The following is a 27,526-nucleotide window of genomic DNA, read 5'->3' as shown; positions in this document are numbered from 1 at the left end:
CGTACAGTCAAATAACTCAGAAATCTCTTTGTGGAGATCTGAGCCTACAATTGCATTGTTCGGAAACTTATTAATCCAAAGGCCTCTAGGTACCCTCTTAACTTTAATGCACTCCTGCAAGTAATCAATTTCAAGTTTTGCTGCTTTAAAGGAGTACAGTTTATCACTGAACAGTGAAAAGTCAGAGTCTATCTTGTTACTAATTGGAGCATTATTGTGCACAGTACCTGTAGAAAAAGCAAACTGTTTGTTGGACCAGACATCAAAATTAAAGGATTTCTGCATGTTCTCGATTGTAGGAATACCCATTTGCTGCTGGGATGGAAGATCTTTTCTGTGTGAAGTGCTAGGCTGTTGCTCCAAAATGCCAGAGAAAGGTGGTTCACGTATAAAAGACTTGTCAGTTCTGTTCGCGCCAAATTCCTGCTCCTGGTTTGCAGCAATTCTGCCGCCGGAGTTGACATTACTATCCTTAATAGAGTTGGATAGTTGTGTAAGTAGCTGTATAACTTGCCGGAATTCAGACCTGGTAACTGGAACATCATCTGCTGCGTCGCTGAGTATAAGCGGTGTTCCCAGAAAGTCGGAAACCTCAGTGCCTTCTGCCATGACAAACACCAAACGCTGAAAAAAACGAACTAAGTCCCACAAAGCAAGGAAGATATATGCACAAGCACTGAAGCCCAATAAACTCTTCTTAACTGGAACAAATACGCCTCAGTTGAAAACCAAAGTTCTTTTATTACTTTACCAAAAGGTTTGAAGATGCACGAACAGACAATAAAATCAAGACACAGATAAATCCAAATGGAAACCAAAGTAAATCAAGCGCTTTCACCCGTTACCATGACGGGCTTTTTCAAGATGAACCACCTAGAAAACCTTGTGTGCTTATATGCAGGCTTTAAAATCAATTATTCAATTAAGATAACGTACAAATCAGATTATACCAATTCAAAGTGCAAGGCATTGCTTTTTGTTTAAGTTGTTTAAAGCAACATCGCATTTTCAGTATTCAAAATTAATACGTGCAGTAAACGTGTTTTGACCAAAAGAACCCTGAAGCACGCTTACAAAACTTTTCTTTTTCAATCATTGGTATTGTACAGCAAAAATCTAAACAGTGTACCAAATAAAAACTACGTTTAATAAATTCCTAAGGTTGAAATGAATACCTGTCTAGGTTCTTTAGATGTTTACATACCTCGTGGTTGCCATGATTTCTAAGTATTTACTTCGTACAAGTAACTAACGCTAAAAAATAACAACATACTAAAAAAATTGTGTGCAATACTTTCTATTCTACTAGTCTTAATTAATCTTATAAAAAGTATTGTAAATATTGCCTTTATTACTGATTTCTTAACAGAAGTATAATCTAATGCTTTTACAGGACTACGGATATATTGTAGCAGTACATAACCCTACTTGTAGTAAAATTTATGCGCTTACAAAACTAATTCTTATTATTTTGAATCTGAATATTAAAATTGATATCAATTGAATAAATAAATATTGTTGTAATAAATATCATAAAATGCACCATTATATTTTATTATCTCTACAAATACATCTTGTTTTGACTATCTCTTGCCCTATAGAAACTTACCTTATAGTAACTTCTAAGTTCACAACTCTAAATTTGTGACGGTTTTATTTTATTCACTGTTCGAGAGCAGAATTCAGGCTCATATTCAAGTATTCTACTCTATGGCCAATAATCATCTCGCATTCTCAGACTCCCAAGGTGCTTTGTGAGCTTAAAGTCCACCAACTGCAAACACCAAAACCCTAGCATCTCACCGGTGATGTGCAAGCATTCTTTTCATCTTTGGGTTAGTTTCACTAGTAGGTTATATATCAGCCTCTTATAAAGAAACTCTCTAAGTATTGTTTTTATCTCCCGACTCTTGTAACTTGCCAGAGACGTAAATGATGCTTGTACAGCTATGTTAGTTGCACTTTGGTAATTTGCAAGAGTTACAAATGTTACAGTAATGAATTGTAGCTGTTTCATATACTCGGGCTCAATTTCCGCCAAGAAGCTTAAGCGGACTACTACGATGAATGTGGACACTTTCACAACCTAAAGAAACTAGTCCTTGAATGCTATAATTAGCAGTATCTTAGGAACTTGTGGAGGTTAATTTAAACTCGGCTCTTCACAACAGTAGTGGCTGCATAACATTCAGACTGTTGTCCACAGTAACATGTCAGCTTATAGGTATGTGCAAATAGACCATGCCTGTTCCATGCATTAAGATTGTGCTGACTGTTTTTACTCAGGCAGTTATCCCAAGTAGTATGTATACTGGTATGCATTTTATCTTACTCAACTGCAGTACCGGTTCCTTGCATTAAGATAAAATGCATACAAGTATACATACTACAGGTCTGCTTCTAAATCTTGAAAGCTCAATCTTGAAATTCAAAACACTGAATCCAAAATCTTGAAAGTTCAAATTACTTGTTGTTGTTGTTGTATCTTTCGGCTTTTCCCAGTTAGGGGTCGCCACAGCGGAACTCCGGTCCGCTAATGATTGGCAGTGGATTTTTACATACCGAGTTGCCAGCCCTGATGCACAACCTTCAATGAAGGAATGCCCATTCACGCAAGTCTCCACACAGAAGACACTTTAGCTGAGAATCGAACAGGACAATGTCTTACTGTGAGGCAACAATGCAAAAGTTCAAATTACTAAAAACTCAAAATACTGAATTTTATAATATTGAAAAATACTACAGGATACTAACACTTGGTATACTCCACCAGACGTACACAGAGAAACAAATAAAAAGGCAAAGCATATTAGCTTACTTTTAGCAGGGGGCAAGCCCTCCTGCGCCCCCACACCCCTTGCTACTTAAATATATGAACTCCGAGATTGCACTTTATTACACTAAGATGTTTATGTTATTGTATAGCAAATTAAAAGGGAACATGACTAAGATTCCAACAGGCAGTCATGAAGCATGTAATGGTAGGTTTACCATTTTCCTCTGTGGAGTGCAATCTTGGAGTTTATATATTTAAGTAGCAGGGGGTGTGGGGTTGCATTGGGGCTTGCTCCCCTGCTTACAGTTGGAGAAGAGTAATATGTTTTGTTATATATTTTTGCTGGAATATTGTAAGTCTTGGTGTACTCTCTTTACAATATTATGAGATTCAAGACTTCCCAAGACTCTCCAGACTTCAAGACTCTTCAAACTTAGTATTTTGTATTTCAAGATTATGAGCTTTCAAGATTTAGAAGTGGACCCACAAACTACTAGAGATGACTGCCCAAGTAAAAACAGTCAGCACAACCTTAATGCATTGAACAGGCACTGTCTGTGGTTGAGTAAGTCTGAGCTTGGTTAATAACCTCTACCACATGCATTACGCTGGTGTTATTTCAAATATTGTTTGTTAGATTGTCCTAAAATATCTTTTACCAAAATATATATACACCTTTACTTTTTAAGCAGTTACCTTGTATCCTCAAAAGGAACACAGCACACTACTGTCTACTCCACTTTATACTGTTTCTCTTCCATCTCCTTCCGCCCTTCACATCCCAATGACTTACACTATCCTCTTTGACCCTCTACACAACCGTATTTTCCTGTCTACTACTTTCATATACGCTACAACTCTACTTCCTTCACTGCTAGTTTGAACCTCTCATTGTTTTCCTACCATATCATACCCTATTAATATACTGCATATTAAACTTGATCTAACATTCCCTCCTCATAGATATCAAGCCAGAAAATACTATTTACTGTGTCTGCAAACCCCCTGACACACTGAGTGAAGCTGTGCCACTGAACTGAACTGAACTACATCAAGGCATCTCGGCAAATACCCGCAGCTACCTTAAACAAGCTGCATGTCTTTTGACTCCATCTCAACTGTATATTTTTCTTTGCAAACTCAAAACAGGATCGTAGCACATCACTGGGACATTTCTGGTATCACTCTCCCCCTATTTTATTCCTTCTCCACCATGCATATTAACAATCATCAGCAATACTTTTTCCTAACTTAGTGCTCCGTTAGCTCACTGCACCATTATATTTTATTTCCTCTACAAATATATTTTGCTTTGACTATCCTTACCCTATAAAACTTACCTTATAGTAACTTCGATGTTCACAACTCTAAATTTCTGATTGTTTTATTCACTTTCCAAGAGCAGAATCCAGGCTCAACCTGCTCCGGCTTACTCCACTCCCCTACCCCATTCCCACCCACCCCCATTCTCCTGACCTTAATACACCCAACATGCCACTCCCTTACTCACTCTCATCCAACCACAACTCTGCCTCTCTCACTCCCAACCTCATTTACATCCACACTCACTCCCCCCTCACTCACATATTACCTACAAACTTTCCACCCTTTCCCTCTCCCATCCAGAGTACAAAATGCTGTCCCTTACCTATGCAATAGTTAGAACCCCCACTATTACAACTCACCTAACCTCCTACCATCACATGATTAACTCAGGGTCTCAAACAAAATCTCCTACCTGCCCAATTCCTACACAGGAGAAACCAGCTTTACTACTAAATCACCATCAATTTACAAGCTCTCAAATTTCGACCTCATTCATAACACCCCCAAACAAATTAAATATCCACATTTCCACAAAATACAACACTTTTACATCAAAATAACTAAAAGCCATCATTCAAATAGCATCCAAACTCATACTCAGTGGTGATATACACCCAAATCCAAGCCCTACAAGCAGGAACACCCCCCACAACCAAACTAATAACATTCTAAACCTCCCCAGAAACTCCACAGACCTCCTTATACTTAACATAAGCAAATGAAGTGTTCTGAATAAAATATCAGAACTATACACCACACTGGCCCTATACACCCCTAGCATAGTTCTTCTCAGAGACCTGGCTAAAGCTACTAATCAATGATGATGAATTTCTTCCCCTTGGGTATAACATCTTAAGACAAGACATCTGAAAAAAGTGGAGGTACGGCATTACTTTTCAAAAATAGCCTGACCGGCGATAGGATAGATAACCACCCGGCAACAGTCAATAAAGGCAGAAACAATATTTGCCAAGCTAAAAATCAATTCAGAAAAACCCTACACATTATCTGTACCTATATACCCCACCCAGCAACAACATTAATACAGTAGAATCCATTCTCGAATGGGCATCCCTAAATTTCCCTGAAGAAACAGCCATACTGGGCAACTTAAATATCAACTGGTCTTCATGCGACCCATTCCACCCCCACCAACCACATCAACCTACATTGCTTCACTCAAATTAATCAATACCACAACTTGAACAGATAAAAAGGAGTCCATCTTAGATTGGATCCTCCTTAACTGGCCAGATCCTCCTTAACTGGCCAACTCAATCCTACCTCTATGGTTCCCTCCCAGACCTCAGTGATTACCTCCCCACCTTTGTACTAAGACACCAAGTAAACCCAATAAAATCCACTATCCTCCAACAAATTCGATATACAAGGAATTTCAAGGTCCAAGACTTCATATCTGCACTAAATCAATGTAACTGGAGACTTCTCAGTTCTCACCCTGGACAATGCTGCAGACTACTTCAACAACACTGTCCTTAACATTTTAAATCATCTCACTCTCATCAGAACTGTTGGAACTAAATCTAAGTATGCCCCATGGCTCACCAAAGATACTAGACTACTTCCAACACAAAGGGATAAAGCATGGGATTTATGGCATCACAATAAAACTCAAAGAAACAGACAGACATACCTGGAACTAAGGAACAAAGCCAGAAAATAAATTAGGAGAGACAAAATAAAACACTATACTAACATCCAATCTAAATGTAAAACAATCCCACAAAAGTTCTGGGCTGCCATCAATGAAAACCTGCAACCAGGAAAGTCCAGGACACCACCCCCCCAAACCTCAATAGACCCACCAATAACACTGCCACCCAATTCAATGAGTATTTCACAAAATCCATGCTAGCCCTCACTAATAATACTTCTCTTAGTTCATATCCTAACTTATCATCCTCACTTGTAGGCCAAAACAGCTTCTCCTTCCAACCTGTCCCCACTAGTAAATATATAAATATTTGAAGAAACAAACCCACGACCATGGCTATCGATAATTTAACTGCAGAATACCTCAAGATCACAGCCAAATCCATCTCGTATCGCTTCTCCCTGCTAATCAATCGCTCATTGTCAGAACAATGTGTCCCATTACTATGGAAAATTTCATATACAATACTTCACAAAGGGGGTAACTCAATGGAACAGACTACCGACCTTTTGCCATTCTACTTCCCCTGTCAAAAATCCTTCGAAAAATAAATTCCGAAATAATTAACTACCTCCTTACTAATAAACTGTTGACCAGCACCAAACATGGATTCTGTCCCTTATTAGCTTTACCAGTACTGTAAATCAACACCGGAACAATGACAATATTGTCTCCACTGTCTTCACAGATGTCTCCCCATGCCAAACTCCTAACTGCACTAACTGAACATAATTTAAACCACTCCACACTAGCCTGATTTCAGAATTATCTAACAGCCAACAGGTGGTAAAATGTCAAAATACCTCATCTCCCCTCCTACCTGCAACCTTAGGAACCCCCCCAAGGATCCATTTTTGGTCCTCTCCTCTTCACCATATTTACCAGTTAACTTCACAAAGCTACCCTATATGCCACTAGTCCAGTACCCCGATGACTCCACCCTATTCTGTTCCACCCATCACTCCCTCAATTCCAGAAATTGACAAGAATCCTTTGCTGAAACCTGGTTAGCCAACTCTCAGCTAACACTAAACCCCCAAAAAACCTAGCTAATCATATTCCATCCCACAAAAGCCATACCTCCATCCACAATATACTCTGCTACAAAACATCCATATTACACCTATCCGACATGAAAAACTACCAGGAGTTAACAGATCACAACACGAAATTGGATATCCATATCGCACATGCAATGAGTCCTATATAGATTATTTATTATTTATTTATTTTATTTATTTAAATTTGTTGACCGGGAGTGTCCGACTGGACGTAGGTCCATTTTCAGCGGAGTCCCGGGGAGAAAAGCTCCACAGTTAAAATAAACAGACAGTAGTTACCATTGGATTACATAGCGATTAACAATTTAACATAGCAATTACTTACAACATATTTACAGATGAAGAACATAGTACATCAGTTGACAACTAGAATCTTTATCTGTGAGGTACATAACAGACATTAACAAATGTTACAATGAGAAGTTCCTCCTGTATAATAAGTACTAGGCTTATGAGCATCTGAGCTTGCTATAACTAAGGTAGTTAGTGGAGTGGAAAGAAAGGTAGTGGTTGGATGGGGTGGATGATATTAGAGTGGGAGTTGCAAGGGCATAGCCAGCATGTTTTTAGGTGCACTTTTAGTAAAGTTTTGAAGTGGGTGCATGATGGTATGGAGGTAATTGTGGGTGGAAGGGAGCTCCATAATTTGGCTATGGTGCAAGAGAATAGTGCTTCACCAGCAGAGTTATTGGCTTTAGTGATCTGCAAGTGATTTTTGTTGCTGGATCTTAGTGGTCTGGTGGTGCGATAGGGTTGGAGTAGATTCTGGAGGGATGGGACATTTAGTGGATGGTTTACTAGTTTGTGGGCGAGTGAAAGTTGATACCACTGAAGGAGGTGAGGGAGTTCAAGCCAGCCCAGTTCAGCAAGTGAGAGACTGTGGCGTATTTGGCGATTTTGTTGTAGCAGGTCTCTAGCTTGTTTAGATCGCATTGCCTTAGGTTGGTATATATTGGAGAGGCATAAAGTAGGGTGGAGATAAGGTGGGAATTTGCTATTGAAAATCTTTGCTGCTTTGGTGAGAAATTGCTTATTTCTGTGCAACGCTCCTAGTTTTCTGTGGACTTTTTTTTATAGTCATGGATATGTAAATATCAAATTTTAGTTTATTGTTTATTTCCACTCCTAGCAATTTGGTGTGTTCAGTTGGGTATATAGTGGTGTTGTCTTTTTCTGGGATGTTAAAGTGAGAGTTGTTTTGAGTATGTTTGGTGGGTTGGAAGATGAGTAGTTCAGTTTTGTTTGGGTTGAGTATTAATTGGGCATCGGATAACCAAGTTTCAACAGAGGAAAAGGCTTCCTGTGTGACTTTTTGCAGTTTTGGTAGGGACTGGGCTGAGCAGATGATGGTAGAGTCATCTGCGTATTGTATGAGTGTGCCATGTTTGGTGGCAGAGGCTAGATTATTGGTGTAAACAGAGAAGAGTAGGGGTCCAAGGATGGATCCTTGGGGAACCCCTATGGAGATAGGTAGTTGGGGAGATATGTCATTCTGCCATACAACGGATTGTTGGCGGTCAGACAGGTAACTCTGAAACCAGTTGGTTACTGATTGCGAGAAGGACAGGTTATTGAGGACAGAGATAAGTTGTTTGTGTGGGACCATGTCAAATGCTTTAGATAGGTCTAGGAAAGTAGCAGAGGAGAGATAGCCATTGTTTTTATGCTGAAGGAAAGTGTTAGTAAAGGAGAGTAAGGCAGTGGTGGTGCTATAGTTTGGTCGGAAACCATGCCGAGTACTGGAAAGGAGGTGGTTAGTAAGGAGGTAGTCTGAGACCTGAGAGTGTATGCATCTCTAGTATTTTGGAGAGAGAATAGCTATGGGGCGGAAATTGGTTAGTTCTGTGGAGGGTCCGCCTTTGTGGAGGAGAATTATATGTGATACTTTCCACAGTGTGGGAACAAACTTTCTGACAGCAATTGGTTAATCAAGATGGATACTGGTTAGGCCAGAGCATCAGCTGCGATTTGTAGGTATCACTTGGGAGGTTGTCTGCTGCTAATTTGGTGGGTTTAAGTTTAGTTAAGAGTTTTTTTATGTTGGAAGTAGGTACAGGAGAAAATGAGAAGGCAGTGGGGAGATTACTAGTTGAAGGTGTGGGTTGGAGGGGAGGGGGGTTGTGTTGTTTAGCTAGTGATAGTATGGTTTGGGTGAAGTGTGTGTTGAATGAGGTAGCAATATTTTCGGAGGAGTGAGGGATGTTAGGAGGAGGGGTACTGACTTTACCTGGGTGGAGGATGGAGTTTATGGAGGACCAGAATTGTTTGGGTTTGTGTTGTGAGGAGTCTAGGGCAGACTGGTAGTATTGGAATTTGTCCTTTACTCTATTGCGTAGTTCTAGGAATTTCTGTCTAGTTGAGGGGGTTTTGGTTTTGCACCAGTGCTCCCAAGCTTTATCCCTGTTTTTCATTTCTGACTTAGTGGTTTTCTGTAGCCATGGGGAGGGTTGTGCTTTGGTTCTGGAAAATCTTATGGGGGAATGGTAATTAAGGATGTTCAGGAAGGTAGTATTAAAAAATTCGACTGCATCATCTAGACTGAGGTACTTTAGAGGATGCCAGTTACATTCTTTGAGGGATGAGATGAATGTGAGTGGGTTAAAATTTAGTTTTTTACGTATTTGACGGTAGATGACAGGTTTAGCTTGGTATAGGTATTTTTTGAGTAGGAATGTTGGGGAGTGATCACTGAGGCTATCTAATAAGCAGCCTGTTATATATGACTGGGGGCTCTTACTGACTAGTATCCAATCCAGGGTAGTGTGTTTGCTGGAGTTTTTATTTATCCTGGTTGGCGACTGGACTAGTTGGGCGAAGCCATGAAGGTTTACATGATGGGTTGGATGGTTGCCAGAACAGGATTGCCAGTCAATATTGAAATCACGTAAAATTATAGTTTCTTGGGGGAGATGGTGGGTAGACCAGCTGAGGAGGTTTTCTAGTGGAGGGATGTTTTGGCCAGGTGGGAAGTAGCATCCAATTATTTTGATGGTTTTGTTTTGGTTTATTTTGAGGTTTGTATATATTATTTCTTCATTGCCTATTTGTGGAGCTGATGATTTTAAGATCTGGATGTTTAGATGTTGTTTAAATATTATAGCTACACCACCTCCTTTTTTGTTTAGCCGGTCTACTCTTAGTATGACGTAACTTGTAGGGAGTATTTGCTCACTGGTAATGTGAGGTTTTAGCCAGGTTTCTGTCAGGATGACTATATCTGGGGAGTACAAGTCTATGGTGGCATGGAGTTCATGGACTTTGTTGGATATACTTCTAATATTTAGGCTTAGTAGAAGGAAGTCACTTGGCTTTCTATTGGCTGTAATATGGGAGAAGTTGTGGTTTCTAGTCTGATTATGAGGATTGGGGTTGGAGATGGTAGGGCCAGGGTTGGGGTGGATGTCTCCACTTAGGGTTAGTTTTGACATGCATGAGGTTATTAGTTATCTCAGTTTTTGAATGAGTTTGTTTATATGGGAAACTTTATGATTGTGCTCTGTGGGTAATAGGTATGGTGGGAGGGTTACTATGTTAAGTTGTAGGGATGCTTTATGTTTGAGTAATATAGTTGGTAGAATATGTGGGGGTGCATAGGGATGGTTCTTGAGCTGGTGGGAGGGGAGCTAAGTGAGGGTGAGACATGAGTGGTGGTGTGAGTAGTAGTACAGTGGTAGTGGTCGAGTGGGGGAATGATGGAGCTTTGGTAGGATGTAAGATATGCAAGGAGAGTGCATGCAGTGAGCATAGGTAAGGTATGCCTGTACATGTTAGTTGAGGAGGTGTGATAGTAGTGGGAAGATGGAGGAGGTAGTGTTGTGTTAGCGCTGTGGTTGGCTATTGGAAAGATGGGAGGGGTTTGTGAGTGCAATAAAGGTGGGACCACTGGGGGCGGGAGGGAATAGGGGGCAGGGTGGGGAGCGAAGCGGGTAGAGACCCTGCTTGTTTCCAGCCCCCTCATACGAACAACTATCAGTTAACAGATAAATGAACATATGATAGTGACAAGGGTGGTTGTAGTTTTAAAAATGGTGCCTGCCACAGGTAATATTTATTAACTTTGGGATTGTGTTAAGGTATTGTGTTAAGGTAATAAATAGGGAAGGGGGAGGGGGAGAACAAGGGTGTGAGCAGGCAGTTCTTTGCATTGCTGCTAATGAGCCAAAGCAAAGACAAGTTTGTGTTTAAGAAACAATCACAACTGACCAAGGACTGCTCTGAAACTGTAAGTCATTTCTTAACCATTTCTCAGGTGGAAAAACAGGATAAACTTGCATCAGTAGGCTACTGTGGTCTCAGTTTAAATTAACAAACACACAGTATTGATCAGTTATGGATATTATTTGCTAACAGAAGGGAATAAGAGAGAAAGTGGAAGGTGTGTGTGGTGGGGGGGGGGGTTGCTTACAAGCCAAAGCAGGTAGACACACACACTCAAAGTTAACTTTAGCTGTTTTGCACACAGTTCTGACCCGGACTGCGCTTTTCTTACAAGAATGATAAAGGTGGTACCGCAGTTGAATACTTAAGAGTGGTGTTAGGTTGGAGAGACACTGAGCTCCTCATGGGGCCTGTAGCAGAGTGGATTGTAGTTTTAAAAATGGGTAGTAAAATTGTAGCTTTTAAAAAGTTTTAAAAATATAGATGCAAACTGTACCTCACCAACAACAGTAAACCTACCATCACAAGGACACACCTAGTCTCCACATGTCTCTATGCCTCCCCCATACTCATCAACCTAAACAAATCAGATTTAAATAAGCTAAACACTTGCTACAATAAAATAGCAAAGTTCGCAACTGACTCGCCCTTCAGAAAACATAACAGCCTAGCACCCAAACAACTATCCTAGATAGAATTACCTAACCTGCTCACCTGTAAACAACTTACAATAGCTCATCAGATTCTATATAATCCCGATAAAACTCCAGCACTACAAGGCATATTTAATATCTATTCTAACAAACATCCAACAAGATCAAACAAAGCAGCATTAGTTGACCTACCCAAAAGCAAAAATACCTCTGGAGACGGACTCTACTTGACTTCTATTGCAAAATACATGGAATGCCATCTCCCTAGATATCGACTTCTATTGCAAAATACATGAAATGCCATCCCCCTAGATATCAAGACCTCTGTAAACAAAAATAACTTCAAAAAACTTCAGTTAAATATCCAAGAACTGTTATAAATAGGACCATTCAGACTTCGGGTAATTCCCCCATAATGGAATTATAAGACTCCTTCTACAAAATAGTACTCAACCATACTCTTTCACCATCAGCCACTCACTACCATTCACCATTACACAATACAAACTCTCCTACTGCAACTGCAGAACTCTTTAATCCCAACCAGACATTGAAATCGTATTCCACTGTGCATTAAATGTAGACTGTTTGCATTGTAGGTTCATAGATTAGTACTAAGCTAACTGCCCTTGCGAGCCATTTTAAGCCTAGCCAATTATCCCTTGGGAGACTCAAACCCTGCACCTTGTGTTTGTAAGGCAAACACCTGAACCATTAGGCCACCCACCCCCCTTTGTATTATTCTTCTAAAAGCAAAGTACAAAATGCACAAGCTTAAAATACCTACATTCAGACCTGCAGTAATGTGAAAAGCTACTCTTAATATACCTGAATTCAATGCCCAGCCAGAAACTGTACTGTATGCTTTGCCTATGCTGTTGTATTGTACTGATGTTTAGCCTATGTTGATATTACTGTGCAAGCATACAACAGCTTCTTTCTTTGCTCTGTACTTAACCTGTATAGAATGTATTTATTATACTAACCATTGTTTGAATGCAACACACTGTTGGATCGTCTGTTAGGCCGATTTCCTGTATTACCGCACGACAGCTAATTTCTTTTGTTCTGTACTTTAATAATTTGTGTTCACTGCATATACTGTACTATCCTTGTGGAGCTTTTCTCCCCAGGCCTCTGCCGAAATGGGTTTCATGTAACATGTAATCCAGTGGAAATGTCACAGCTGACTAATATTTTGGGTTCGTTAAACCAGCGCTTAGATATTCTAACTAATCGTTTAGATACTGTGGATAAAAACTTTACTGGGGCTTTTAACAGAAGCCATGGTAATTCAGCTATCCATAATTTACAAAATACTTTGCATAGTGACTCTTTGGCAAACAATGTATGTGATGAACAGGCAGGGCCGAGTTCTAGCCCTCTCCCATTTCCTTTGGGACAGCAAGTTCAGTGCTTGGATACTGGTACTGATAGCTCGGCTGTTAACAATCAAGAAGGTGTTTTAAGGCTTATTGACGTTTCATCTTTCTCGGACTGGGTGAATAATACAAGCCGTTTAACATCAGGTTTCACCCTAAATAAGGAGCGACCGGCTGATACACCTTCTATTTTGCCAGTGAGTACACAGATTATCTCTGATAAACTAAAATTATTAGATTTTAAACTGTTAAAAGTTAAAAAGCTGCAACTTGAAGTTATTTACTTCAAACAATGTTTGGAAGAGAAACTTGTTCCAAAAGGTTTACGTTACCATCATTTACCAACAGGGTTAGTACCTGAAACTCTTTTTCATAAGGAGTTACTAGACCTTTTTAATTCTTTTGGTCTTTCTATAATCCAATGTATGATGAAATATTATTGTGTGCAAATCGAGTCTTTAACTACAGAAGTTAATGACCTTGATAGAGATATTAAAAACAACGTGGATTTTTGTAGGTACAAATTCGACTATGAAAGAGTCTTTTCCAGTATAGACAATTTACTGGAAAAACTCAAGATCAATAAAATCAAAAAGCTAAACAGAGATCATTTAGCTTATTCTAATGGATCAGCGTACCCAAAACCACAAATTACTCAGGTCTGGAACAACAAAAATTCTGTCAATGACCTGCATTACTCTGATGTTCCTGCTAATTCTCCTTCTAATTCTCTACCCACTACTTTGGACAACGTCAATGACATAAATGACTTAGAACCATTAAGACGTAGTGAGAGACTTCAATCTAACAGTAATAACAGTAGTAACAGCATGAATAATACAAATCAGTCTCTACAAGTTCAGCATCAGGGTTTTCATCAAGGGGCAAAACCCAAGACCCTACCAAAACCACAGAGGGTACAGAACTCGAGGAAGAAACCCTGGAACAATCGGAAGAGGAAATAACTTTTGCTACTTTGTTCACTGACAGTTCTAAGCAGACAATATTGAAAAATATCGATGGCGAATTTTTTATATATAATTTTTCATCAATAAACATTAATCCAGCATTAGTGGAACTACTAGCAAAGGGTTCTACTTTTGTCCCTAGTTCCAATATGAATTTAGCTAAGACTTTAATGGATTTAAAATGTTTTACCAGAAAATTAAACCTTTCTTTTTTATTGGGTAACCATGATATTTCTCATGGTTTATTCAAACCTTTAAGTACATTTAATCCACCATTACATCCATTATTACAAATTTTTTAAAGTGTTTGTGAACTCGACATAAGAAGTATAGTACATAAGAGTAGATTTAGCCACCATTCTTTACCTCATAATATCAGTGCTGAACAACAAGACGAACTGCACTTGATTAGATCAAGTATGGTTCGATGTGTCAAGCCAGATAAAGGGGGTGGCTTAGTAGTATTCGATACTAACGAATACATTAATAGAATGGAGATGGTACTCCATAATACAGCTTATGTAAAAGCTTCCTTGAATGAATATAATATAATATAGCACAGAGAAGAGTAAAAGGTTACTTTAGGGACTTATTTATCGAATGTAAAATAGATTTAGATACTTTTAATTATATTAACATTCCATTCCCAAAGGTACCAATTATGTTCGGGACTCCTAAAATCCATAAAGATGTCTTGAACCCACCAATGAGACCTCTCATTAATGGTAGAACATCTTTAACCTATCCGAGTGCAAAATTAGTAGATTCTATTCTTCAAAAATATCTGAAAAGAATACCACAAATCTGTAAAGATTCATGGTCATTATTGGAGAGTCTTAATAATTTTACTTTAGATGAATACTCTAATTTATTGACTATAGATGTGGTAGATCTATATACTTCCATTCCTCATATGGAAGCAATAGAGTGGACTACTTTATTATTAAAACAGATGAATGCCTCTGATAATGATATCTATGTAGTTACAGAATTATTAGACATTATTCTCACTAACAATTTCTTCACTTTTAATAACCAGTTCTTCTTACAGAAACAAGGGGTAGCAATGGGTTCCCCTTGTGGGGCGAGTTTGGCGAACATATTTGTTGCCTATTGGGAGAAATGTTTTATATTTGACAAACCAGAAATATCAAAACTACTGGTTTACTACACTAGATTTCTAGATGACATTTTTGTCATCTTCCGAGGTAATAAAAAGGAAGCTGATGAGCTCATTGAATATTTAAATTCTACAACTTTGTTTTTTAAATTTACATATCATTTTAGTGCAACTTGTATGGATTATCTGGATGTCAAATTGACCAAAGGTCCCGATAATAAGCTTTATTCTACTATTTTTAGGAAGGCGACATATTGTAATTCATTTCTACATTTTTCTAGTCAACATCCCTTTAAACAGAAACGCTCTATAGTGAAGGGACAACTGGTTAGAGCAGCCAGAATGTGTTCCACAGATTATGACTTTTTTGGAGAATGTTTTCTGTTGGAAAGAATGTTTACTAAAAGGGGCTATCCAGTCCATCTCATACAATAACTTATCCTAGAAGTAAGGAATAAACGAGAGTTGGGTTTATTAAAACCCATTCTTTTTGACTCTAGGTTTCCCTCTTTAGTTCAGACTGTAGTATCTATGGATAATAATGATACTTTTAATGATAGATCTAGTTTAGGTTATGGAACTAGTTTAACAACAACTCAAACAGATGTTAAGCATTGTTATAAATATAGTTTTATTACGTCTTTTAACAATGACAGTGAGTCAATAAAATTCCTGTTACGGAAGAACTGGCATCTGTTTTCTAGGGATAGCTTATTAATAGAGAAGATTGGTCCATCACCAATTATCATTTACAGGAGAGGTCCAAATTTAAAAAGCCTGCTGGAATGTAAACTATCTGGGTTCAATAATAGACATAAAGGTTTTTCCCCATGTGGTGCTTGTAGTATGTGTAAACATACAGTAAGAAGTAATTATTTTGAGGTAACAAATAATAATAAAAAATTTGTTATCAAACATAAACTTGATTGTAATTCAAAAAGTATAGTTTATTTAGCTACGTGTAAACTTTGTAATGCTTTCTATGTGGGGAAGAGTGATCGCAGATTTCGGGATAGGATCTATGAGCATATCTATGCTATTTCTAAAAATAGATGTGATAATGCTCTGGCTAAACATATAAATGGTAATTCTGGTCATAGTTTCCATTTCTTAGCTATAGACCATGTAGAACAGGATATTAGAGGTGGCCCTATTTCTATCCAACTAGAATGTCAGGAACTGGAGTGGCAGTTATTATTGAATGCCTTTTGTATGCCAGGACTTAATGATAATTGTAATATTTCATGTATACTGAAATTGAGGAGCGTCTTGAGATAAAGGTATTTTTGGTCTAAGATGCGTATTTAATTATTAATATAGTATACTATGTATATACATAATAATCGTTAATTAGTTCGTGTCCTATATGGGTCATTAAAACAAATAAATATATATATTTTATATATTTTTTATGTTTATTACACTCTGATATCTTATACGATGATTTTAAACATAAGCCCCATGACTTTCGCATTCATTTTGGAGCTTAGTATCAGTAAGGTAAGGCGAGACACTGATTTTATTTTCCATTTTATTTTAACTTTTTACTTTACTTTATTTCATATTATGTGTTAATATTCTATTTAACATTGTATGTATTATTCGATGATTTATGTCGATTGTTTAATATCATCCTTATATATGTATTTTACTTGATCTAGTCAGATAAGTCCGATTAAGCATTTACAATTGTTAGCTCTTAAAATTTTGTAAAAACTTCTGATTGGTTAGGAGTACGGAATTGCTTTTGGGCGGAACTCTTCAGTTCTTTTAAAACCCAAATGTAACTTGGTTTGTTTGTTTTAATATTAGTGTTCTGAAGAAGTTTACCGTGTCTGGTGAGACGAAAACGTTTCTACGAAAATTAAAATTTGTGATACGTTAATATTCACTTTTGGATGGTTTACTGTTGGACTGCTTTGCTCCTTTCGTTTACTTGGCGTGTATTTACGAAATGGGTTTCATGCCCAGCTGGACTCTCCCGGTAAACAAATGTAAAATAAGATAGATAAACATATGAGACATTACCTTGCCAACCAGGAAACTGAGCAATACTGCACTGCAGATTGTTCTACCTACATGCCACTATGGCTGACATGCAGATGGAGCTATTGGCAATGCCGATGTAATTCAGATTCCAGCTGATGTTTAACATTCTTTCGGATGGTTTTCAACCCCTGATGGACTATGCTACAAAACAATAATGCACTTCATTGGATTGGAATGTTTGCAAGTTGCATTATTGGTTCCTGCTTAAGCAAGACATTTAATGGCTGTTTCATAATGCCCATACATCCTTCACACTCCACAGAAAATAGCTTAAATGAGGAATGCTACACTGCAGGAACATAGGTAACCTTAACATCTGAAGCAAAGCCTCCCAATAATGCTACCCCAATCTCACAAAATTTGGCCCCAAGACAGCAGTTAATTTACTCAGCATTACAGCATTTTCTGTGTTTGTTCCCCCAAAACACTACCACTGGCAGCAATGTAAAAAGGTGGTGGCCAAGGCTACGAAGATGTGGGAGAGGAGTCGTGAAAGGGTCTAATCCAAGGGTAGAAAAATTGTTACATAAGAGCAGAGAATGCTGGATAAGCTACAACTGTTACTCTCGGTGCATTCCTAGAAGCCATTCCTAGCAGCCATTTAGGGAGATGGCTATTAAGCTGGTGCAAGTTTCACCTAAAGTAGAGAAACAAATGAAAGAACATAAGAATGGTGTTCATAAGGCAGCAAGAAAGGAACGTGAAGTAATACAATTAAAAAAGATAGGGAGGTGAGCAAGTCTTCATGATAAATCTGAGCTTGTAGCCTTCAAATCTGAACCACTTCTTTAATGAAAAGGTGGTAGATGAGTAACACGAGCTGCTAGACAGCCTAATGTGTATCGTACATAATACAATATCAATTTTAATACCAACAAACTAAAAATGCTTCCATCACTTTTGATCAAAAACAGACAGACGATGAGATATTTGTCAAGAGAAAAGAGCCTGTACACAGCACAAGTGCTGCACAATACAGTGTTGGAATCAGTCTAGTTTAGCATGTTTAATTTTAGGATAATGCAAATTACAGTGCAAGTGTCATTCAGATACAGCTTTCGACATTATTCACACATCAGGAATGAACAAAACGCTTACCACCTTTTCATGACAGCAGTTTTCATACCTTCTCTGTAAATTCCAAACTTACAAACATTGGAATAAACTACAGTATTAAAAGAAGAAAAAAAAAAGAAAAAAAAACTTTACTCCTCCCCAGTTATTCACCGCCCCTCAAGTGATTTGGAAAAATGTTAAAATGCCAGACACAGATGTGTATGCCCACTTGCAAAAATGCTAAGAAATATACAAATTACAGAACAACTTGTCCCTAAATAAAAAAAAAAATAATGCTACTTGCACTAAAAGCTGAAGAGTAGTAGAAGGCATTCAAATATTAAGACAAAAAATAATAATAATGCTTTGCAATATGGGGGAACCAACAGAAAGCACACAGAATCAGATTATAAAAACAGCTTACACTTTGGGTAAGATACAACCTGAACTTTGCAAGAGTCTCTCAACCACAGATGACTTACAGAGAGGTATTATGCACTTCCATTGAAATGAGGACACACACAAGATCTCAGACATGGCAAAACTGCTATATTACCAATTCCAAGAAACTCATTAGAATTGCAGTACCTTACATGAGTGAGCATAAGCTGGTGAAGCATGCTTGAGGAGGCTGGTGGGCCCCTCACATATCTGATTGTCTGTGATATAAACCAACATCTAAAATTCTACACACTGGGAGAAAAAAAAAAGCTACAAAAGCAATTCCAAACTCTGGACTGGATTCCCCCTAAAGTTGGCATCATTACCAGATGGTGTTTGTTGCTGTAACTCATATTAAATAAGGGAGAGGCTCAGAGACACAGTGACAAAAGTGCACTGCCAAGTCAAAAAATAAACAGTCTGCTATGTCAATGTTCAGTGCAGTGTTGCGTCTGTGGAAGTCCTTCCATTACACAAATAGGTACTGCAAAAAAAAAAAAAAAAAAAAGACAAACCACTGCCCAAGGTATGCTTTGTGTGATTCTGTGGCACTCTATGCTTGCCTTTCCTCCCACTACCATTCATGTACCTTGCATGCATCTGAAGACAGCCATCTCCAGATGTACATCAGCTAAAATGGAAAGGTACACTGCTGCTGCAGACAAAATGTTCTTCCACAACAGTGGCTGTTATGGAATCACACTGACACATTCAAGCAATTCTCTCTCTACCTCTTCCCTACTTATATTTTGGGGACAGTGCATTTTTTAAGCAACAGGCATCAGGTCTTCCAAGTGTACAGGCTTTGCAACACTGTTACAATTCTTTTGGAATCCAGCCTTCAGTCTGGCAGTATTACCATAAGCAAAAAAAAGATCTTTTGCCTGGAGCCAGATTTGATGAAAACGATCAAAAAAAGTAAAAAGTAACATCAGTTTGAAAACAATGTATTACCAATAAACAAAGTTTTAATGTAATAAAATTAAAAAAATAAATCAATATTAGCTCAATCAGAAGCTGTGGATGCATGAAAAGACATAGTACTGCATACAAAAAAGTGCAACAGTTTATTCAATGTTTTAAAAACTGATTTTTCTTACAAAACTTTCATCCAGACATGCATCTGGAGCGTTTCTCCCCTGGCCTCCCATGAAAATTGGCTTTTTCCAAGTCGGACTTTCCCAGTCAAAAAATGTTAAATAACTAATACTTCTCTGTTGGAAAAGTACAGTGTTTTGTTTCAGAGACATCCAGATTGGCCACATACTGGGTGGATTATTCCCATACAATTCCATATACTAAACTGATTTACATTCATTCATTAATGAATTACTTACATACATACACACATTCATAAATAAAAGACTTATGAAGTGCCCACCACTCCGCCTGTTTTATGGGTGTAATCCAACATGCAAGATTTACAAAGGCCAATATGGAAATCTGTTTAAGTATTTCATAGTTAAGAAACGGATTGCTTTTAAAACAGGCAGTCTAAAATGGACCCAAGTAATTTCAAGTTGTCTTCCTACATATTTAGTTTTATTACAACTTACTTTGATACTAATTACATCTATAATTTTAAGAAATGTAATAATTACAGTTCCAGAATATAATCAATAAACATTTTTTAAACATGATTCTAAATTGATACATCCTTTAAAATGGAACAAACTTAAACAATGTTTTAAAACTGACAGTAAGCTTGGGTAATGACTAAGAAGAGTACTCATTTAGTTATCTGTATTGCAATCTGACGTATTATCTAAACTTCAATAAAGTGTTAACAAAAGGAAAACTAGAGAATCACCCCTAATCGCCTCCTATAAAATCAAAGGCCAGAACTATGACGGACTCATAATACTGACAGCGCATTCCAAGAGATTCTGAAGTGTAACACACTGGCTAGATTAGTCTAAATTACTGTGTACAATTCAGAAGCCACACAGACAGGAACATCAGACTGGAAAAAATACAACCACTACCCAAATGGTAAAAAAAAAAAAAAAGTGACAGAACTTGGATATGTTGACAGACTTCAAATACTGATCCTTAATACATCAGAATATAAAGACAATGATATACAGGTCTTGCCCTCAAGACTATTCACATAAACTGTACAATATACAGCGTCCATTAATCTATAAATAACCCAGTCACAGCTTATGAAACCAAAGACACACACATACTAAAATTCCTTCCAAGTCCACAGTACTATAGTTCTCAAAAAGATAAAGCATTAGGACAACAAGAATTCAGAAAAACAGTTAAACACAGTGCTCCATTTAAGATACAGATCAAAAATAAAAATTATTAAATAACACTTACTACAAAATAATAATGCAGAAATTTACAATATTCAAATTAAAAAAAGTTTGAAACCAATATAATATCCTACAAGATAAAGTAAAAAATTGATAATGCTCACATAACATTTTTGAATATAAAGGAATTCCCTTGCACATAGGTTCTTATTCGCAGAACAAGGCAAAAAGGAACCCAACACATGAAGAGGCTATCTTAGATGTGAACTGCAACCCATAACCAAAGATCCAGTGCATTAAGTGTCACAGCTTAAATGTCAAACTCCACGCTTACTGTAAAGTGCCTGCTTCTCAGTCTTAATAAACCTGTAGCTACCAAAAATGAGGATTCTTTTCCACCATGGGTTTTGTAAAGCATTTAATCTTATGGCATTCAAACTCAGGAATAAGGACAAAGTGTTAATTTGTAGATGCAGTTGCTCCACGACAATGCAGTTACAAAAACAAAACTTAGCACTTACACAGAATCCAGGACCCATAGAAGGTTGATTTTGCCATACCTTGAACCCAAGAACATAAAATATTTGAAAACACAAGTTTCTGAAAGTACTTCAGAACAGTTACATCATCATCACAGGAATATTTTCAAAGATCACATAATTTTCTTTGTAATTTACACAGCACAGCAACCAATAATGCATGTAACCCACAAAATAAGGTTTAAAAGAAATGGGGGGAGACTAAACACCTATCAAATATTTCAACAGGCAGGCAGAGGTGTCATAACATGCAAAAGTTGCTGTAACAGTAAAATTGTCACAAATATACATAAGGAAATCATATAAAGAAAACCAAACAAATGTATGGGTAAAAATTCAAGAAAAACTACGACCTTTAATGGATGATTTTTGTCATGTAACCACTTAAGATATGCAATACAATATGGGGCTATAATGCAAGTGCTATGCAGTAGCCTTGTAGACTTTAAACTTTCCAGTAAAAAGCAGACGTTTAAAACATCTGCCACAAGACATGCAACTCTATGATGCCAGCTAGCCACTTATAGCTTTCTCATTACACTCATTCTTCAAGAATGCTTTTATTATCCTCATACCTCTCAACTCCCAGATTTTCGCCTCTTATATTTGGTCTATTGTTAATAAAATTGGGGCTTTTCTGTCAAATCACTGGGATAATCCAAGGACTGAAGTCATTAAATTATGACATATTTGAGTTCCAGATTTCAAATCCTTAAGAAAATGTATGACACAAATTATTACACTAGCAACTTTCTACGTTTATAAGGGCAATATTTAAAATCCGTCCCTATTTTTTGGGCCTTTGTCCAGATTTTTTGCACTAAGAGGTTGAAAGGTATTCCTCCCCCAGGCATCTCCGCAAAAACTTCAGTCTTCTCCAGACCTCATCAAAATTCACATCCCCGTGTCTCAACCTCACCCTACTGTACATCTTTTGATCCTACACAAATCTCGCAATAATCCACACCCACTAATTCAAGGGTATGGGGCCACCAAGCTTCGCTCTCTGTGTAGTACGTACAAAATGTGCACATAACCCCACAGTTGCGATGCTTATTACCATGTCGTGCAGCGTGTCGTACCATTTGTAAAACAGCAGCATTTCATCTTTCTGCATTTGTTCCAGTGAGCCAAAGCCCAGCTGATTTTCACCCTAAAGGCCTATAACTGCACCATCTTTATACTCTAGCCACCGATTCTTTCACTGCCCAACATTTCAAAAGAAATGCAAATGGTAGTACGCCTAAGGCAATGCAAACTCGTAACACTCTTCCTCTGTCGCCCTAGTAGTGCCCTGTCATAATCCACAGTTCCATTTGTGCCTGAAGAAATTAAGGAATAATGGGCATCCCCGCCCCCCAAAAAAATCTCTACGTGGTTCCCAAGCAAGCCTAATGACACTAACCCTCCCGGCGCTACTAATTAACATTAGAGAAACCAATTAACCCATACACTTTTGTCTCATATGAAGTGAGCTCCATCTTTCTTTCGCTCATGTTCAACCAAAATGCTTTCAGTCCCTACACCTTCACATGTTGTCTTGAAGAAGTCCGGTACAAATTACTCTTTCAGGTGGAATTCAAAACACACTTGATGGTTACCATTTATAATACACTTAAATCAACCCCCTTTTCACCTGTCGAAGCAGTGGCTGCTCTCGATAGAAACAAAGTCGACAGCACTGTCACTAGCACCATACAAAATCCCATCATGATACCGCTCCGTCCAACTCCGCTAACAAACACTTGCTATTTTGTTTACACACACAACTGACACTGAACCACCACAACGACCTCCGTCTTCTTCTCGGGACGTAACGTTTTTTCCTACTGATAGTGTGCGCAATCGCGAAAAGCCTCGCCCTTAGCGTCATTTAGTCAGCGTTCGGAGCTTTTCGGAAATTGTCAGAGATTGATGTGTGGGGTGGGGTCGGTGTTTAAGGTTGTGGTGCAGACATTTTTTAATTTGTACTGGTACTGTTACCCCCTTGTATCCATGTTACTCCACCCCCGATGTTCCACCAAAAATCAGTTTTCTGTTCTGAGATGTCCATTGTTCACCCTTAGTTAGCGTTTAGTAGCAGTGATTCACTGCAACAAACCTTGTACCATATCAAGGTAGCCAGTCACTAGGGTTGCCACCTTTTCAAATGGCCAAAGTGGGACATTTTTGGTACAAACATCAGATTTTACAGGCCGACACATACCCACGGTCAGTGCAAAGGTTAGAACTTAACTTTTTTGCCTAAATAAAAGCTTATTCTTGTAGCATTTTAGTTGCTTATTCTGTTTTTTTATAACATTTAGGTATTTTAGATACAGAATAACTGGTTTATGCAACTATTACATAAACTATAGGAAATAATTTTGTCCTAAAATCTCAGGACATTTGCCATTTTTAAAATTTTTTGTCAGGACACAACTACCCAAAGAGGGACTGTCCCTCGCAAAGTGGGACAAGTGGTAACCCTACCAGTCACAGAACCGGTTATTCCAGCAACTTTCCAAGTTGATAAGAGCAATATTTAAAATCTGTTCCCATTTTCAAGTCTTTGTCTACATTTCATGTCCTTCAGAAAATGCATGCCAACACAGAGACTTTTATTGCTAAGTTTATAAAGAACTATATAGTAAAAACACCGCAACACACCCACAAGATAAATGCTCCCTTACACAGAAAAGAAATTAAACTCCAGAATTATCGTAATGGTAACGAAGCAGCCAAGTTCCACAGGAGGTTTAAAACCATAAATAAATTTTATTGTGTCGGATATCCAGTAAGTGCTTTCGCTTAAAAGCTTCCTCAGACTGTCAAGCATTAACACTAAATCAAGATTTTTATATAAAAATTCAAAAATATTAGAACCAATCATAAGTGAATACCACTTAATAGATGGAAAGGTATTAAAGGTATACTTATGAGCAATATACATGTGTACATATATGAGTATAAACTCAAAAAAAGCTCCAAATACTCAATTTAACAATGAGTACATACATATAAAACACAGTGTAAAATGCATTTCTGCTTATATAAAATATTTTCACTATTTCAGTATTCTGCGTTTCTTAAGTAAGGGCTTTATTGTCGCCCTTTCATTCAGCCCATGACCTCTATCTGCCCTAAGCATAATGACCCAATTATTTTCTTTGTACTCTGTATGGTTCCTAATGTCCCCTTCTCTTATGCTAGATGGAATCAGCTCAAGGACTCTGAACATAAAATGATGTTCTTCTCCTAAGCGGGATACATGTTTGGCCAAAGCGTTATGATTCGATTGTTTCCTAATGTGATAGATGTGTTCACGAATTCTATCTCTAAAGACCCTGTTCATTTTGCCTACATAGAACGATTGGCAAATCTGACATACAGCTAAATACACGAGGTTTGAACTTTTACAAGTGGCTTCTATGTTGAAAATGAAATCCTTCTTTAAGTCTGGATGATAAAACCTATCAGACATATCAATATAAGAGCAAAAATTACATGCTCCACAGGGTCGCATCAAACCTCCTTTGTTTTTAACGTAATGATTAGCCTGTTTATGGCATAGTAGCCTCTTTAAGTTCTTTCTATTCTTATATGTAAATCTAGGTTGATCACCTACTATTTGGTTGATGTCACTGTCAACTTGAAGTACGGACCAGTATTTCCCAAAAATTTCTATTAATTCTTTGTTATCCAAAGTATAAAACAAAGGGACCCTAAGTGAAGTGAATCTGCCTGTTTCAGCACTGCTGGTATCTACCCTTTGTGGACCAAAATATGGTGCAGCTGTATCTCTGCGTAAAATTGAAATTTCTGATTAATTATTCAGGATCTCATGTCTAGTATAGCCTCTTGATAAAAGTCTATCTCTTTGGCAGTCAAGTTCATCAGAGAAGCAGTTGTCCAGGACATTTAACCAGGCGAGTACAACCAAACACTAAAGAAGATGTGGGGGAATGTAGCAGCTCGTTAGTTATGAACATCTCTACATATAGGCTTTTATTTGATGAAGAACAGGTTCTATCAAAAGGTTTAAACTTTATTCCTACATGTAAAAATAGGATGACGGATACCATCATGGATGTATAGTGATAGTAACAAAGAAGGGGAACAGACACAAACACATCCTACTTTTTCTTTTAAGTGCATGAGCAGTTTTATCCCCATGAATCATCCCTTAGTAGATGCTTATCTAAAACTCACTGAAGATGAACTTTTTAAATATTATGATAATGTATGTAGCAATAGATTTTGTTATGTCCATTAAAGGTACAACTTAAATTATAAAGAGAGTATAGTATTGAAACAGCTACAGAAAAATGACCTAATAACCATAAAACCTGCTGATAAAGGCAGCTTAATTGTGGTAATGGACACCCCTCGTTACGTTAATTCTATGATGGACTTATTAAGTGATGATAATTTTTATGTCAAAACTACAGTTAGTGAAGTACACATGATTATGAGCTCTGTACACAACACTCTAAGGGATGTATATGAAGGAGGTTTGATTACCAAAGAAACTTTTGACTACCTTTGTGTTCCCAACCCGTTCATTCCATTAATAAATGGACTCCCAAAGATACATAAAAATCCAGCCAATCCACCAATGAGACCAATAGTGGCTGGTGGAGGCTGGGTTACTGAGCCCCTCTCTGTGTATGTTGAGAAGCATCTTAGACCTATTATTAATCTAAATATTTCAGTCTTGAGAGACTCTAAACAATTCTTAGTTGATCTATATGATTGCCTTAGAGACATCACTGATTTAGAGGATGTGCTCTTTGTTACTTTTGATGTACAATCACTCTTCACAGTAATACCAAATGACCTGGGTATACAATATATTCATGATTACTTAACTGAACATAGTAACTTTTCACCTATCCAAATAAATTTGGTAACCTACTTCTTGGAACAAGTTCTGGAGAATAATGTCTTCACCTTTAACAATGAGTTATATATTCAACGGCATGGGGTTGCCATGGGCACCCCATGTGCGAATAGTTATGCGAACATGTTCCTAGTCCACTGGGAAGGAACAATACTTAGCAGAACTGAAGATTTTAAGATGCATGTATTGTTCTATCAACGTTTCATCGATGACCTCTTTTTATTATGGAGAGGTAGCCCGGATGATTTATTAAGGTTTCATAATACACTTAATAACATGCTTGGGTGGTTAAAATTCACAATGAATTGGTCCTATACAAGGATAGAATATCTGGACTTATATGTTGAGAAATTGGCAAATGGTCTAATCAACACAGGAGTACATCGTAAATCATGTTATAGGAATTCACTGCTTTTGAGATCAAGCATGCATCGGGGGTACATATTTAGAAATCTGATTAAAGGACAAGGCGTTAGAGTATCTAGGTTAAATGTCCTGGACAACTGCTTCTTTGATGAACTTGAAGGCCTAAGAGATAGACTTTTATCAAGAGGCTATACTAGACATGAGATCCTGAATAATTTATCAGAAATTTCAATTTTACGCAGAGATACAGCTGCACCATATTTTGGTCCACAAAGGGTAGATACCAGCAGTGTTGAAACAGGCAGATTCACTTCACTTAGGGTCCCTTTGTTTGTTGCTCAACCATTCCTCTAAACATCACATATCAACCTACATAGGTTCACCCAACCTATCACATCTCCTACCAGGATTGACAAATCCTCCAACCGACATTCTGTCCCAGACTGAATCTTAGTGAACAATCCATCCCTGTCAACCCAAGCAGGCTGCCTCCCTGATGGTGTGAGTGACCATCTGCCAACCTTTCTACCAAGATTCCTTACTCCCCACACCAGCCAATCAACCTAGCGACTAATTAGAAGTAAAAAAAAAACTTCAACCCAAACAAGTTCATCTCCAGACTAAATAGCTGCAACTGGGAATCAATCAGACAGCTACCCCATGAAGACTCAGTCAACTTCATCAACACCACCTTCCTTGACATACTAAACTGCTACGCACCCTCTCGAACAATCAGAGTCAAATCTAACTATGCACCCTGGCTTAGTAAGGAATGCAGATCCTTACTCAAGGCTAGAGATAAGGCATGGG

At 37.8% G+C, this 27,526-nt stretch overlaps 1 protein-coding gene across 1 annotated transcript in view; it reads right to left on the bottom strand.

Annotated features, from left to right (window-relative positions):
- LOC122787897 (basigin-like) overlaps positions 1-23,323 on the bottom strand; it is a 383,809-nt gene extending 360,486 nt beyond the window's left edge. The window contains exon 1 of the mRNA XM_044054821.1: positions 23,105-23,323. Within this exon, the coding sequence (XP_043910756.1) occupies positions 23,105-23,180 (76 nt within the window). The 5' untranslated portion in view covers positions 23,181-23,323. The remainder of the gene's footprint in view (positions 1-23,104) is intronic.
- Between the last annotated feature and the right edge of the window lie 4,203 nt (positions 23,324-27,526).

Source organism: Protopterus annectens, chromosome 13.part0, assembly GCF_019279795.1.
Source record: "Protopterus annectens isolate FY-2018-M chromosome 13.part0, PAN1.0, whole genome shotgun sequence".
NCBI lineage: Eukaryota > Metazoa > Chordata > Ceratodontiformes > Protopteridae > Protopterus > Protopterus annectens.
Note: the sequence above shows the minus strand (reverse complement) of the source record. Positions and strands in the feature narration are given on the sequence as shown.